Source organism: Amia ocellicauda, chromosome 8, assembly GCF_036373705.1.
Source record: "Amia ocellicauda isolate fAmiCal2 chromosome 8, fAmiCal2.hap1, whole genome shotgun sequence".
Lineage (NCBI taxonomy): Eukaryota > Metazoa > Chordata > Actinopteri > Amiiformes > Amiidae > Amia > Amia ocellicauda.
The window spans coordinates 13,899,101-13,914,339 of record NC_089857.1 but is presented as its reverse complement, the minus strand read 5'-3'; the positions used below and the strand labels follow the sequence as shown (position 1 = coordinate 13,914,339).

Below are 15,239 nucleotides of genomic sequence, written 5' to 3'. Positions count from 1 at the left end.
AGGATCAAGTTGTCCTAACTACATTCTAATTTAAGATAACTAAACCAAGAAGATAATTCTAATACAGGCATTAAACAAGACTTGCTTTTTAATGAAAAATAGGTGAGGGTACATCGGCATTACACCTGGAAGTATTGGATGAAAAACTTGTCTGACAGTTGATTTTACTTCTAATCCTGCGATAAACCAAATTTTTCAGTTATTTGTGTAGGTCTGCATTTTTAGTCCAAGTTTTTCAAGAAAAGTGTGCTTTACTGGCTTTGTCCTCTACATCCCACAATTGTATAACCTAGGCCTCAATAAATTTTGGTAATTATATCCATAGAAAATGTACTTCAGAAATATTTTCCACTATAGGTAATCGGCCTACAGTCTACATTTTGGTAACCTGAGAAGAGCAAATTTCCTTCAGGGAAAAATCTAGTCTGTTGTGTTCTACATGTTCTGATGTAGTGAGTGTTTGACTGTGATGGTACAGTGGTGTGGGTTACTGTAGCTATTAACTTACCATATAGACTTTCCCCCTTGAGGAGTGCCTGGTTTTGAGGAAATTAATATAGTTCATGAATTGCTGTTTGGTACGATATATATTCTTTGTTTAGAAAAACTGTTGAGAATGAAGTGCTTTCTCGACAAAGGACCTTTTGTCAAATATTGCTGAAAGTTTCTGGGGAGTGACAAGTCTGCTCAATTTTCTATAAAGGGAAGACATTACCCAAAAGTGCAGAATCTCTCAACTGTACAACAAAAGCAAGTGTTGGTCTATTTTTAGGTTGTCGACCTACTGTAGAGATGCATTTATGAGCATCATTACAGTGTAACTTGGGAAGACTCCAGGGGACATACATTAGATCCAACTAATGTTCCTGCTTAGCACTGTTCAAGTAAGATAACCTCTTTACTTGAGGAATAGTAATGTCATATTCTTCCTTATTTAAATAAGCCTTGAAACAATGCTCTTCCAGAGTTTGTGACACTCTGAATGCCATAGAAAATACTTGATTTCTTACTATTTAAATTTGCCCAGGCCTAAAGCTGGTCAGCAGCATTTTGCAACCTGAGATACACTTTTGCTAACAATGTTTCTGAAAATACTATAAGGCAGGCCATCAATTCTCTAGTTAAACAGGACATTTGTGTATAAATATAATTTTAAACCTTGAATATTTGTAAGATGTAAGAATTAATGTCAGAAATTGGTTATGTGGTGCATATTAATAAAATATAAATAATTAACAAAAAAAAAAGGAATTCAGTTATAATGAGGCTAGTGCTGCATTGATGCATTGTACGATGTTAACAATGAAGTCTCTTAAATTATGTAAATCCCAACCTTTTTAATTTAACTGATATCAGTCTGTCAGAGTACATCGCTTAATTGTATTGCAGAATGGCGTTGTATAAAATACCTCCTGAAACCCAGGGGATTAACACCACGGAGATCTAGTTTGATAAGACCATGATTCTTTGGGAGGATACAGAGGAGATTCAACTATCTGAAATAGTGATGTTATCTTCATATAAAATAATGAAGAAAAGCGAGAGAAGCTGGTAAAAAACATGTTCCGTTTTAGCAGTGAGTTGCTCCCCTCGTACAGCTAATAAGTGTACTAGGCAGTGCTGAACCTCATATCTGTAGCTCAGTACCCCTTGGAGAGGAGGCTCTTGTAGCATGCATGGTCCCCAGTGACAATCTTCCATTCTAGCAAAGCACAATACTTAACTCCCATCTCTCTGACATCTTGCCTCGGAGAACTCCTTTCTCAGCAAGGCCTATTGTAGACAGACTCCTCCATGCAGGGAAGATATCCATGGCTGCCCTTTCCCGCTGTCAGATGTTTAACTACCTGCTGAAGCCATTCCCTCCATAGACCCCCCAGGAGAGAAGCTGAAAGGATAATCTGAGAGGCCAAATAAAATGTAAAATGTGTATCCCTGCAGAAATTCCCTAATTGCACCAGATTTACCATTATATTCTTTAATTCTGCCTAGTTCTCAATCAGGATTTACCTTCTGCACCTTAGGTCAGAAATATATAGGCCTATATACACAGCCAGTGTCCTGAACATAGATGGTTCATTCTGAACCTCATGGTATTTAACCCTTTAAACAATTGATTAAGGGAATACTGTGGTTCTCAAGATGCTGCCATTTAGGCTATTATTCCACCCCTTTTCATTTCAGGCCAGACTGAAAACTATACTATTGGATTAAAGATATAGACTGTGTATGGTTTGCCCACACTTTTGTAGACAGCTGACACTCTCGAGCTGGAACTGTCCAGGTCTCTGTCAGTGGCTCATTGGCGGTAACACTCAAATTGGTTGGATTTAAGGAGACTGAAGTATTGCAAAACATTTTCTGTAATATTCACTTGCCTTGCCTTCACGCTAGCTAAACTGATGGCAACAAAAAATGTGGTGCCAGTACAATAATAAACCGTGCAGTAGGCCTGCAGCCTGCAAGTTTGTTGTAAACAACTCCTTTCCACTTTCTGAAAACCATTCCACACAGTTTGAACATCTCCCCAAAAATGAAAATTTACTGATTATAGAAAACACAAATTATAGAGACGCATCTGAGCACTGAACAGACATTTGTGGTCAAAATGTTAAATATGCCAAAATAGATGACATAACATAATTTAATCAGTACTATGTCAAACTTAGATACCTTCACTGTTTGAATCTAATGAAAAACCCAAGTGATACACCAGCATGCATGTCCTTGTTTAAAATAAAATGAAATCATAATTATGGCCATTAAAGAATAGGACCTTGACAATATTTGAATGATATTGTTTGCTTGAAAAGCTTTTGCAAACCCTTCGCAGAGCTTTAATCTTGCAAAGAAAATAGTGGAAGGCTTCAGCTTGATCTTCTCTGCTGTCAAAGGATAAGAATCTCTTTGTCCTACATATGAGTGCTTTAAAGAAGAGAAGAACACTAAACATGACAACCACCTTTAGCCACACTGAGGCACGCGACATTGCTTCAAGGCCTTTCCTGTAAACAGTAGGCCAAACTTGGCAGTTTCTTTTACAAAGTGAAACGAAGTGTAGCCTATTTTGTCATGCTGTATGAAATGTGGAAATCCTACCACAACCTTGTTTTGAATTGTGAAATTGTGTAGCTATTTCCTGAAGAAAAACTCCAATCTTGTATGTTTTGGTTTAAGTCTAGATTTTGCATCTCGGTAGATGTGGTGTGTGGAGAGAAATCAAAACAGTGATTTGAGATGCAGAGGGAGCTTAAATGCCAAAGGGCAACATAATGTATAGCTGCAATGTCCATTGGACTTTCTATGTTTTTTTTTTTTAAACGGAAGGATCATTTATCCTTCATCTTTCCAAAACATACCGATTCAGTAGAAAAAGTGCTACCCATTTTTACATTCATGTTCATTTAAGTGGTGTACTGTGCAGCCAGTGCCTTAGACTCTCTAGTTATATCATGGGTTTAAAGAGAAACTCCTGTGGGTTGTGTGTTCAGTTCCAGGAGTTATATGACTCGTACTGGATGTTCTTGGAAGGAAGTCTTAAAAAGAAATGCATTGATTCATTACTTCTCCAATGTGTCAGTCTACTACATCTTGAAAAGATAACGGCAGCAGCTGAAAAGTCCAGCCTCCTGACTCGCACCAATGCACTCAATTTGTGTAGCAGATAAAACAAAGTTGGTGAATATCCGCCAGATACTGTATCATTTGTTAAGAAGTCACAATGCATTCCATTCCTATTGGTTTTCCTGGCCTGTTTATTATATTTCTTAGCAGATGCCTTTTATCCTACCACATATTGTGTTTTAATATAAAATCTGTTTATACAGCCGAGTTTATTCTGGAGCACTCGAGGTACTGTACCTTGCTCAAGGGTACAACAGCAGTGTACCCCTCCTGGGATTGAACCCATGACCCTCTACACTGCTGTTACTGAATATCCATTAACCAGGTTTGAATATTTTCTTTTCTTTCTTTTTCATTTACCCTTTGGATTAGTGATGTAATGCTTTTGGCCTTGGAATGGAGCATGGAGTGAAATTCCAAACTAATGAGATTTTGTTGGCTTGATTGTTATGTTGAAGGACAGTATAGGGCTACACTTTCTTTACTTTTGAGATGTTTTTATTATTGGCTCAGAATGGTCACATTGTGAAGTGCTTTAAAATGGCTGTCGACCCATTACACTAAAGCATTTTTATGCTTATTATAGGACTTTGATTGTTTATAATACAGAAATCAAATACAGCTTGAGATGAGGCTTTGCCTAATCGTGCATCTTTTCATTAGATGTACTCAACTGCTAAACGCAGCATCTAGATTTTTGAAGTGAGTCGTCATATGTAACATGTCCTCAGTTTACTTTGGTGCCAGATATTCTCATCTTTTGCTGTTTCATTGTGGGAAGCTTTTGACTGCAAAGATACTTCACTTACATTAGTATAGTGAGTGAAATAAATATATTTATGGGCTATTTCATACAATGTATAATGTGATGTGAAATATATAAGGTTAATAAACCTGTTTAGTACATTGTTAATCGTATTCTGAAGGATTCCATAAAAATAACATGCATAATTGGGTGTGAGCGGTTTGTGGTTATTCTAACCAGAAATATGTAGCAATGAGCTTTTTTTTTTTTTAATTGTCATGTTTGAAAGCTTTTAGTAAAATACAATTGGATGTACACCTCACTTAGGTTTTTGTTCTAGTTTTGACTAAAATATTTCAGTGTACCTTGGAAAGTGGATTTGTATGGTACAGAGTGCTGCATAAAAGCCCAAGTGATCTTGAATTTTCCTATTTGATTATATGTAGGTATCAATAGAAATAAGTTTCAGTACACTGTTCATAGTTACAGAAGTGACTAATACAAACAAAGCTTGTCGCAATAAAGATAGCTTGTGTAAAGTATAGCAGCACAATACACAGTCCTTTCTCTGCAGGAAAGGGTTTTACTCTACTTTCATCATAGCTGATCTTTAACTAGATAGAGCATGGTAATGCAGACAGAGGGAAAATGTGCCAAGAATTAATAAAGGCAAAGGATGTTAAGTTGATAACAGATTTGAAAAGAGGTTCATGCAAGCTTGAAAATATTTACACTGAGACTATTAAAAAAAACTCCTATGGCCGCTGTAAATCAGTTGAATTGCAGACCTGGGCATAGAAACCATCATAACAGACCTTGATTTTGTAATCTGTTGTCCTGCTGTGTGCGGCATCACACTGAACAGGGAGGCGAGTTCCTTATTTGATCAACAGACCTCATAAGTTCTTAGCTTTCTCTAATACAGACAGAACTGCATTGTTTTCATAGCCCTCCTGACCATGTGTACTCACTCTGGTCTTCTGCTACACTGTAAAGTTGGACAGTGAAGCCATGTTTTCGGATAAAGCCCTGTAACTAATTGCTGTAGCAGAAGGCTTGAGAGAATAATGAGCTGATAATTTTCCCATTCCATATAGGGGAGTAAAAATAAGCAAGTAAAACAGAGATTTGAATTATTGAAAATTTGATCCTGAAACATATGGCATCAATCTGTAGCCACAGACTACTGTTGAGGTTTGGTGCCCTTGGGTTCTCTAGCCACCTGCCTATTATGGCTCCCTATTTGTAAGGATTGAAACTTTCCTATAGACAGACAGGTAACAGCTGGCCCTAGACAAAGTTTTTTTTTTTCTCTCCGTGCCTTTCCATGAGTAAATGACCTGCCAAGCCACTTTGGTTAAAGTTGTCTTAATAATTTTCTCATTGTATAATGTTACTGTATGTCTTGATCTTTGATAGATTTGTTTTTGCCCTCTAGTTTGAAGTGCTTTATTTATTCTGTGTCTGGCAGAATAAATCCATAAATAACTTCCAAGAGTGTCAGTAATTAGCCTGATCCTATTATCCACAAATCAGGTGTTTATTCAGGATACCTACAGGTATTACAGTATATCAGTAAAGATAAGGAATGCTTTGTGTTTTATCAATCTGCTTTTGTATTCTGAAGACATGATTTTTTTTTTTATTATTAGGCTATATATTTTATATATATATATATACAAATCTCCCTTAAGGGGTAATTAGTAATGGTTTATACTTGATAAGATTATTACTACAAATGTTTGTAAATATACCAGCTTTGGGTCCTGCTTTTAAACAATCTGCCTCTAACTTTGTGCATAGTAACTTTCAGATTTCAGCTTTCGTCATTTTAACTAGCTTTCTGATTTGTTGAGCTATTACAGATGAAAATCAGGGACATTCATTTTCATGTATTTTTCTTCCCTATTCTGGTAGGTTCTATTTAGCATATTTGAACTCTTTGTATGACCATTGTCCTGCTATACTGTACTACAACAAAACACAATCCACCACAAGCCAAGGATGATCAACTGATGCTTGGTCCGGTTGATTTTTTGCAGACCCCGGTGGGACTGTTTCCACACAACCACTTTGCTTTCCGATGTTCAGGGAATCGGTGCATGATGGGCACCTATGCTTGTTGCGCACACACCCATTAGTAATCATTACTCAATGTCTACTACCTGAGCCTTCTGTTGGACTTGGGTGTACAATAGTGTGTGCAAGTATAGAAGTCACTCATATTTACAGCTTTGTGAAAGGGTCCACCAGAATCGCACCTTCTTGACTTAATGTCATAGGCAGTCATAAAAGGTTGTGTGCAGTGTGTAATGAATGACCCCCCCGTGCTGCTGGGCGATTGGCATAAAGCTGCGGCATGAAGGTCATCTGAAGTACCATGCAGCACTTCGGTTAAGCAACAGAATTGGCATGACACTCCTTAGTGTTTTAGTGTAAAGTGGCCATAGCCTGGATTAATGTCTTAATTTCTAGAATGAGTAGAGCAGTATGTTTGTCTGTGGTGTTGAGGTATCTTTTAAATAAAACAAACTCCAGAAACAAGACAAAGTGCCTAACGAATACAAGTCAGAATAACGACTCTACCGTCTCTGAACCACGGTTTGATTATAAATGATAGTTTGGGTATTTTAATGTGGTAGTACGCCAAACCTTACAAGCCTCCTGTAGCCCGGTGTGGGTCATAATAGAAATGTGCAAGATGATTCGGTCCAAATCAGTCAGATTCTTGACTGGACTTCTAAATTTATTTTTTCATTGCATGTATTGATTACAAAACAGCAGGGCTTTAATTAAATATCCATCCTGTCCTTCACTTCACAGCTTTATTTTCCCTTCAGTGTTTCAATATAAACAAGTTTTGTGTTCAGGCAATCTAAGCAAATGTGTTTGTTAGAAAACAAGCGTGGTATTGTTTCCTTGCCTTTTTATTTTCTCGTCCACTCTCCTCATGGAACAAGCAGTGACTCAGCTTGTTGTTAATGAGAAAAAGCTGTTTATATCAGTGGGACTGGTATTGATTCACGAAAGAGAATGTGACAAAGCAGAATGTCACGGCTGCCTAACAACCGATTCCGGAGCACATGCTTCCAATAGATATTTCCATAGTAGGCATTCAATCTTGCTTTTCAGGGGCAGAACCATTTGGCTAGAATGCACAAACTTTTATCCATTTTAAAAACTGCTCCAGCATTGTGGGATCACAATAGGTCACAATTAGGTTGCCCTAGTTGAAGTCTTTGTATAGGGTAAGGGAATAGTTTTATTTCTAAATCTTAATGTTAATTATGTACACACATTTTGCATGGTTGCAGAATATCACGCCTTAGATTCATAAGTTAATGTCTGGTCTAGTTTTTTTCTTTATGAAAATGAAGAACCCATGATTAATTTGCCTGGAGGCATAGGCCTAGTATTCTGGAATCTAAACGCACCCACTTAAATATAATCTGCACACAATTTTAATATTAAGTAAATTTTAGATTTCCTCTTTTCTTATAAGCAGGTCTCCTCTCAAAAGGGAAGAATGATGTGGCAAAATAAGTGTCCTGTCTGCGCTGTTGCACAGAAAGAAGTAGCCTGACTAATTGTCCTCACATGAACTTGAGATTAGGATTGCGGCAAGGATTTTACCTGCATCCCAGCTTTGCAAAAGAATGCCAAGCAATGTCCCAATTCCCAACTGCCCCAGTCAATTTCCCCCCCCATTTAATGTTGTCAGGAGTAAATGTCTTTGCTACCTTTTATATGAAAGCAAGACCAATTGCAAGTATGTGGCTTCATAGCTTCAGCCAAGCAAGTAATTTTATTGAGGTCCAGTCCCTTAGGATGCTAGATCACCACCAGCTCTGCCCCCTTCCCCATATATCAGTTTCAATATCAACTTCCTGTATGATAGCCAGATATGCTGAGCCTGAGGTTAGGCTATTATTTTTATGTATTTTGTTTGACTTAGTGCTACAAACATAAATCACTTCTTCCTCACTCACCAGACTTCTACATCTCTAATGCCACATGATTTTGTTTTTGCTGACTGTTCTGTAGGATATGATGATTACTTAAAGGCAACAAGGTAGTAAATGTCATTGGTTCTAAAATAATGTATACCGGCATACTGGAACTACTGCACTGTTAGATTCTAGTCTTCCAGCAGCAGGGAAAGTCCCCAATACAGTAGATTTGTAAAATGTGTGCTAGCCTATGCAAGCATATGGTTTCCTCTCAGCCAGGATGGTGTGCTAGAAATAAAGCGTGTAATGAGGAAACCAGTTTTTGAAAGCACTCCAGCAGACCTCTGTGTGCCTCACTGCATATATAACCTTGCATTTCATTCCCCATGGCTCCCTCTGATCCCTTCAGGTGGGAGTAAAAATGTACAGAAGCAGACAGGGATATTTACAGTGAAGGGCCCCACGCCTATGCTCTGAGACTGAGCTCTGTGTGTGTGCTTTGGTTCCAGGTGGGTTCTCCGTGGTGTTCCTGGCTCGCACTCACAGCAGTGTGCGCTGTGCCCTGAAGAGAATGTATGTAAACAACGTCCCCGACCTGAACATCTGCAAGAGGGAAATCACAATCATGGTAAGAAACACTCCATGGATGTGTATCCGACAGGCTAAATAAACTGGAATCCAAAATAATTAACATAATCCCAGAGTCTTTAATAGCATATTTTCTTTCTAATATTGTCCTTATTGTCTATAGTCTTCAGCTCTGCTAAGCTTCCTTTTAGATTAAATTTAAAAAAATGCCATTGTTTAGCTGGCTGTTCATATTCTTTTTGAGTGTTGTGCAAAATATGAATTTTGATATCCATTTATGTTTCAAATACTTTTCTTATCTTTATATTCACATTTACACACTGAAGCACAAACACATTGGGAATCCCAGGTGAGTAGTGTTCAGTGTGCACACTGTAAGCCAGCCTGAGTGATGTCATGCATACAGTATATTGCAATTACAGTGTCAACTCTGATCAAGTGTTTCCATCAGGTATAGTATAGTTCTTGCAGCTTGTTTTATTTTATATCTTTCATGCAAAAAATAACGTGCAAAAAAAACCCATGTTAATCAGCAATTATTATTATTATTATTTTTTTAAACTTGTTGTCCCCATGTGTGGTGTCCTGATCTGTTCTATGGGAGTCTGGTTTATTTTTTCTTACTTCAGATTAGATTAGTTGCTGTGCTAGCTATCCATTCCTCACAGCAGAAAGGGATTCTCTGAGAAAATGGCAGGAATTGTTCAGGGGAGGATCACACCCTGCTGTGCGAGTGTCAGTGAACCATTATAAACCTCTAACTCTGTGCAGCGCCAGCACACCCATATAACTGTCACTCCGCTTCGAAGAGTCCTTTCAAAAGCTATTTTTAGTGTAGCCGTTACTCTAGTTACCACTGAGGCTAACACCAGTAACAACAGGGAGTCATGCAGAGTATAGACAGGGAATTGAAGGATATGAAGTAATGGGAGAAAGCAGATGCTACACACACAGTACTTTGAATAAACTTTGCTTTAGGTGCTTCTTTCAGCTCGGTGTTGGGGGGTGGGGGGGGAGGGAATACCTACCCTTTCTGAGCGTGACGAGATTCACTCCCCGATCTGTGTATCGTTCTAGGTCACGACTCGGTCTGTTATGAACTATGGTCTTGATGCTCACTCATAAGTTATAATAGATCTCAGGGAATCATGAACTTGGAATAAAGCATCTAAGGGGGCCTAATGCCTGGGAAGAGAGATTGCAGTATGGTAAATCGAAAGAGGATCTGAAAGAAAAAATGTAAATTCCAAAACCTTCCAGGAAAGAAAGTAAACTGTTATTGATATTAATATTGCATGAGTCCATGTTGTTTTTGCATCGTTAAAATACTTGTAAGGCACTGTACACAATTTCCATGATAGCATCTAAGATACCTTATTGAGCACTTGACAGCAGCATGATGTAATTGTTTATTATTTTCTCCCCAATAATGAATCTTGACGTGCTTTAGTTTTCGGTGGACGTTTTTGATCCCTAACATTATATTTATGTAAATGTAACAATTAAACCATTTTTAAGGTGTGCTCAAATGATTGTAATATAGTGATCTGCAGTGCACAAAACAGTGGTAGCATGATTTTAAATAATGGCATATTATCAAGAACTTAAAGTATTTTGAATTGGTATTCAAATGTATCCCTCAAAGGTGGATCTGGCCTAGCGCATTATCACATGACTAATATCTTACACGATTGACACATAGCTTTTTGAGGTTCCTTGTTGGTTTTCATTCACAGTTTATCACGATGACTAAAGGATGTTCTAGAAATATCCCTCCAAAAAAATGAACTTGCATGTGATGTGGAATTATAAAGACTTGAAGTTACCTTGTGGAATGACTTCCAAATAGATTGGATATGAAATTGATTGAGCATCACATTTTGAAATACTTTTGTCTCTTTCCACAGAAAGAGCTATCTGGTCACAAGAACATTGTAGGCTACTTGGACTCTGCCATAAACACAGTTGGGGATAGCGTGTGGGAGGTTCTGATTCTCATGGAGTATTGCAAAGGTAAGAATACATGGCTATAAAAAAAAAAAGTCTCAGGCCTGTGCCCAGTGCTTAATGGGCAACATCTGCTAACTGGAGGTGAGCTGGAAGGAGGGCCTGGCTTAGTCATGTGATCAGAGGCCATGTGTGTGTTGTCCTTTGTTTGCTGCAGTCACATGCAGGCTGTTTATTTAAAGAGGAGGCTAAAAATGTGAACAGGGTGTTCTGAATTAGAGAGGGAAATAAATGGTTCTGCATGTTCTGAAAGGGAATGCAGGCCATCTGAATACACATACACACATGGCTCTTTTTGCCAGTAGACCCTTTTCTTCATTAGGATCATGCAGAAGAAGAGAGCCTTTTGAAATCAAATCCTCAGCGAACATCTAAATCTTTGCAACCTGTAAAATGCAATTAAAAATCAATATTAAAAAAATTGTATGTCCATATTTTGTCCATAAAGACATGCATAGCTTTGAGTTTACTTGTTTCAACTGAGTCATCCCTTCAGAAGAATTAGACTGTAGAGCATAAAAATAGCAGGTGTTAAAATTAAACATTGCAGTACAAGTCACCTGTATACACACTTTTTTTCTTATGAGTAACGACCAGTTTCAACTTGTCTGTGTGTGGCTTATAAGGGACTTATTTGCTTTTTTTGCTTTAAAAACAAAATTTGAAGCTTAAAACAACTTCGTCCTCCAGAAAAAAAACTGTCGATTCAGCAGTTACCTTCCACCAGCATGAACCAGCAGAGCAAACACAATTACATTATTGATCCCTGGTGTGGGCCAGGGCCTCTCCGTGGAAGTGTTAGTCTGATGCGGCCGTGTATTGACAGCGGGCCAAGTGGTGAAGCAGATGAATCAGCGGCTGCACACCGGTTTCAGCGAGGCGGAAGTCTTGACGATATTCTGCGATACCTGCGAGGCTGTTGCCAGGTTACATCAGTGCAAGACTCCGGTGATTCACAGGGATCTGAAGGTATGCACGTTCTTCCTAACAAAAAATAAACGACAAAAACCTAAGCATTCCATAGACTGTAATAACTGAATGTTTGAATTTACTATATATTAGGGTGTTGGGTTAACTGCTGATATTGAATTTACAGCATACATTTGACTACATTTAAAAGGATGAAGAAAAGGTAGGAAAATTCTGAACCGATGAGTGTCGGTTGCCAGTATTAAGTGGGCTATATAAAATGAAAAGAAACAGTCTAGCAACAGTATAGTTGAAAGTCCTTTTTTTTTTGTTTTGTTTCCATGTGGAATTTTCTTGGCAACCGGTCAGATCCCAATTACTTTTAGTTGTACTATTTATTATAACAGATTACATTACAAATCCACCAAAGAATTTGGCACACTTGTCAGAGCCACTACGAAAGATGCAAGGGTGGTGTTCTGGCAAAGCCTTGTGGGAACTTGCATCATCGGTTTTACTTCCCAGTGACTTCCATGTTTTATGAAATGAGGAATGATAAGGATTCAGTATTATGTACATGAAGTTTCACTGTCTGAAACCTGTCAATAGTAAATTAAAAATCCAAGGCCAGTGCCACTGCATATTTCTCCAAGAGGAGCTTTTCTGCATCGCACTTTGCCTGTATGTTTTCTTCAGTCGGTCTGCAAACTTTATTAAAGAGAGCTGGCTCATAACTGTTTTCATTTAAGTGCATTTTTCAAGTGTTTGGAACTGAAAGAACTGAAATATAATCTGAGTTGAGTTGCATATTTAAAGTTAATGGGAAGCAGGGAAATGTTCAGCAAGATGTTAGCCTATATGTTTTTAATTTTTGCTTCAACTTCTATACATACCGCACAGCAGCTCTTATGACTTGTACTGCAAAATCACATACAAGTAACAAGACTTGTCTGTTTTCAGATTTAACACTTCATGATGGTAATGCCGTTTTAATTATTTTCTTACTAGCAGTGTGGTATAACAGGATTTCTCTTCCAGGTGGAAAATATACTGTTAAATGACCAGGGGAACTATGTCCTGTGTGATTTTGGCAGTGCCACACACAAAGTGCTCCTCCCACACAAAGATGGCGTTACAACTGTGGAGGATGAAATAAAAAAGTAAGCAATGTTCTCTGGAATGAGGCTGGCAGCTTGTTCTGCCTCTGAAACTGCTTTGAAGTAGATCTTTGTCAAGATTTTGAGATTCTAAGTCCATAGAAATAATGAGACAGATTGAACACATGGCTGCAGTCTATACCCAGAACAGACCAAAGGTACCCTTTGTCATTCTGTTCAGTGGTGCTCTCAATTTTAATCCCCATTTACCTGTAGTCAAGTGAAGGTCCCGAGTAACTGAAGGTGAATTGTAATCTGAACAAAATGCAATTGCCTACTCCCTTACATTAGCAAGGGATGTGTGTGGTGTTTGCTTACATGGGCCCTTCCATGTTAAAGGGATAGTTTCTGCATTTCCTCAGACAATATTTTAAGCATTGTTTTGGAGGGTGGTTCTCTGATTTTTAGATCACCTTTCTTTTTGGATAAAATGGATGTGCTCACTCGGGTGTAGCTGTCCAGTTAATTTGAAGTAAAATGATAACTAATGGGTCAAGTCTCTATACCCAGAGTGTAGCCAAAGAAAACTACTGTATCACTGCTACATAATACTGAAAAATTTGTAAAGAAATTTAAGTGTTAGAAGTGCCTCTGGAGACCTAGAAGTCATTGTTAAAAAGTATAGGGTAAACAAAATCTGTTCATATTCTTGCCCTTTGCAGAATCCATTGTTGTGCAGTCAGTGTTAACTAGCTTTCTGCTGAGGTACTGCCTTGCAGTGTGCAGAAAATAGGGTGACCTTTAACCCTGCCGCCATCTTGGTTTTTCCATAGGTACACAACCCTGTCATACAGAGCTCCAGAAATGATTAATCTTTATGGAGGGAAGCCAATCACCACTAAGGCTGATATTTGGGTAAGACCGTAGTTTATTTTCTCTCTGCCAGTGAAGATGACATGTTGATCACTAGTTAATTTCTAAGCCAGATGGAGATTCTAAAATGTATGTATTTTAGGTAGGATAAATCCAGTTTCAAGATCAAGTTCTCAGTTTATGGAATGTCGTCTTTACACTATTGATGCTCTGCTTTGGTCATTTCTTAATCAAGAAGCTTTTTGCGATCAATATTTTTCTTTTAAAGTAAGACCATTGAAACTTGTGAGACGGTGTACAACACAGACATTTGGAAATAATACAATAAGTATGTGCACAAGAATTCATAAAAACAAATGTTTATATTCATATCCATCTGTACACTTGTACATACATATGTCGTAAATGCACGCTCCCATATGCATCAGTGCAAATATCAAAGAATACAAGAAATGTAAGTGTTTTGTTGAAGGAAATCTAAGCAATTATTTGGTTACTCCTATTAACCCCTGTAAGATGCATTCCCTACTCTGACAGTGTGTATTCATTGGCAACATTTAATAGTACAATTTTAGGAAAACATTGCTGAAATGCTAAATAAATATAATTTATAAATATAACTGAAGCTTCCATTTTCTCTTAATATGAGCATGTCAACTTTATTTTGAATGACTAGCATTCAGGAAGACGATGGTGATAACTCCAGGAATGGACTCATTTCCTGCTCCACTCAGCTGTGAAAAGGACCGTGGTGCTCTCAATGCATTTTCCTCCTGATGTTTATAGTCAATGACTCTTAATAGTGCAATTCATTTCAGCTTTATTACGTATTGTTTTCCAAGTTATGTTGGCAGGAAATGGAGAGAATGGCATGCAGTGCTGGAGAACTATCAGATTGTCTAGTTAGGTGGTGCACTTATGGCCACACATTAAAATTGCCATTTCCCTTTCTCTCTAAGGAGGCTCTTCTCTTGTCTCACCATTCCCAATAACAGAATTTCCAGATGTTTGCTATTTTGTTTTGCTTGCTGCCATCTGGAAAATTGAATCGTGAAAAATGAGATTATATTACATGAAATTAACAAGTGCTGTGTCTGGTTAGTACTGTGCAGAAGTGCTACATATTTAACCAGGCTTTTCACAGCTGATGTGATGCACGCTTCACTTAGGGTTGCGTTCTTCCTTGAATCTAGTGCATTATGATTGGTTATCTGAAATGAAGTAAAGAATATGCAATCTATATTACAACTTGGATCTTATTTAACAACAAGCTGTCAGAATTGGTTTATGTATTTTCTTAATTTAACCTCTGGATTTATATATATATATACACAAAAAGGACCTCAATCCAGTAATTAATATGCGTGACATGATCTGTAAGTGCATCCCCCCACTCTCGGTAGTGTCCTGCAGAGCATTTTTCTAACTGTCTTCTGCCCTTTGTCT

General features: G+C 37.9%; 1 protein-coding gene across 1 annotated transcript in view; it reads left to right on the top strand.

Annotated features, from left to right (window-relative positions):
- Positions 1–15,239, top strand: part of bmp2k (BMP2 inducible kinase) — a 54,143-nt gene that overhangs the window by 18,903 nt on the left and 20,001 nt on the right. The window contains exons 2-6 of the mRNA XM_066712101.1: positions 8,829–8,947; positions 10,815–10,920; positions 11,741–11,883; positions 12,862–12,983; positions 13,754–13,835. Coding sequence (XP_066568198.1) covers positions 8,829–8,947; positions 10,815–10,920; positions 11,741–11,883; positions 12,862–12,983; positions 13,754–13,835 — 572 coding nt within the window. The remainder of the gene's footprint in view (positions 1–8,828; positions 8,948–10,814; positions 10,921–11,740; positions 11,884–12,861; positions 12,984–13,753; positions 13,836–15,239) is intronic.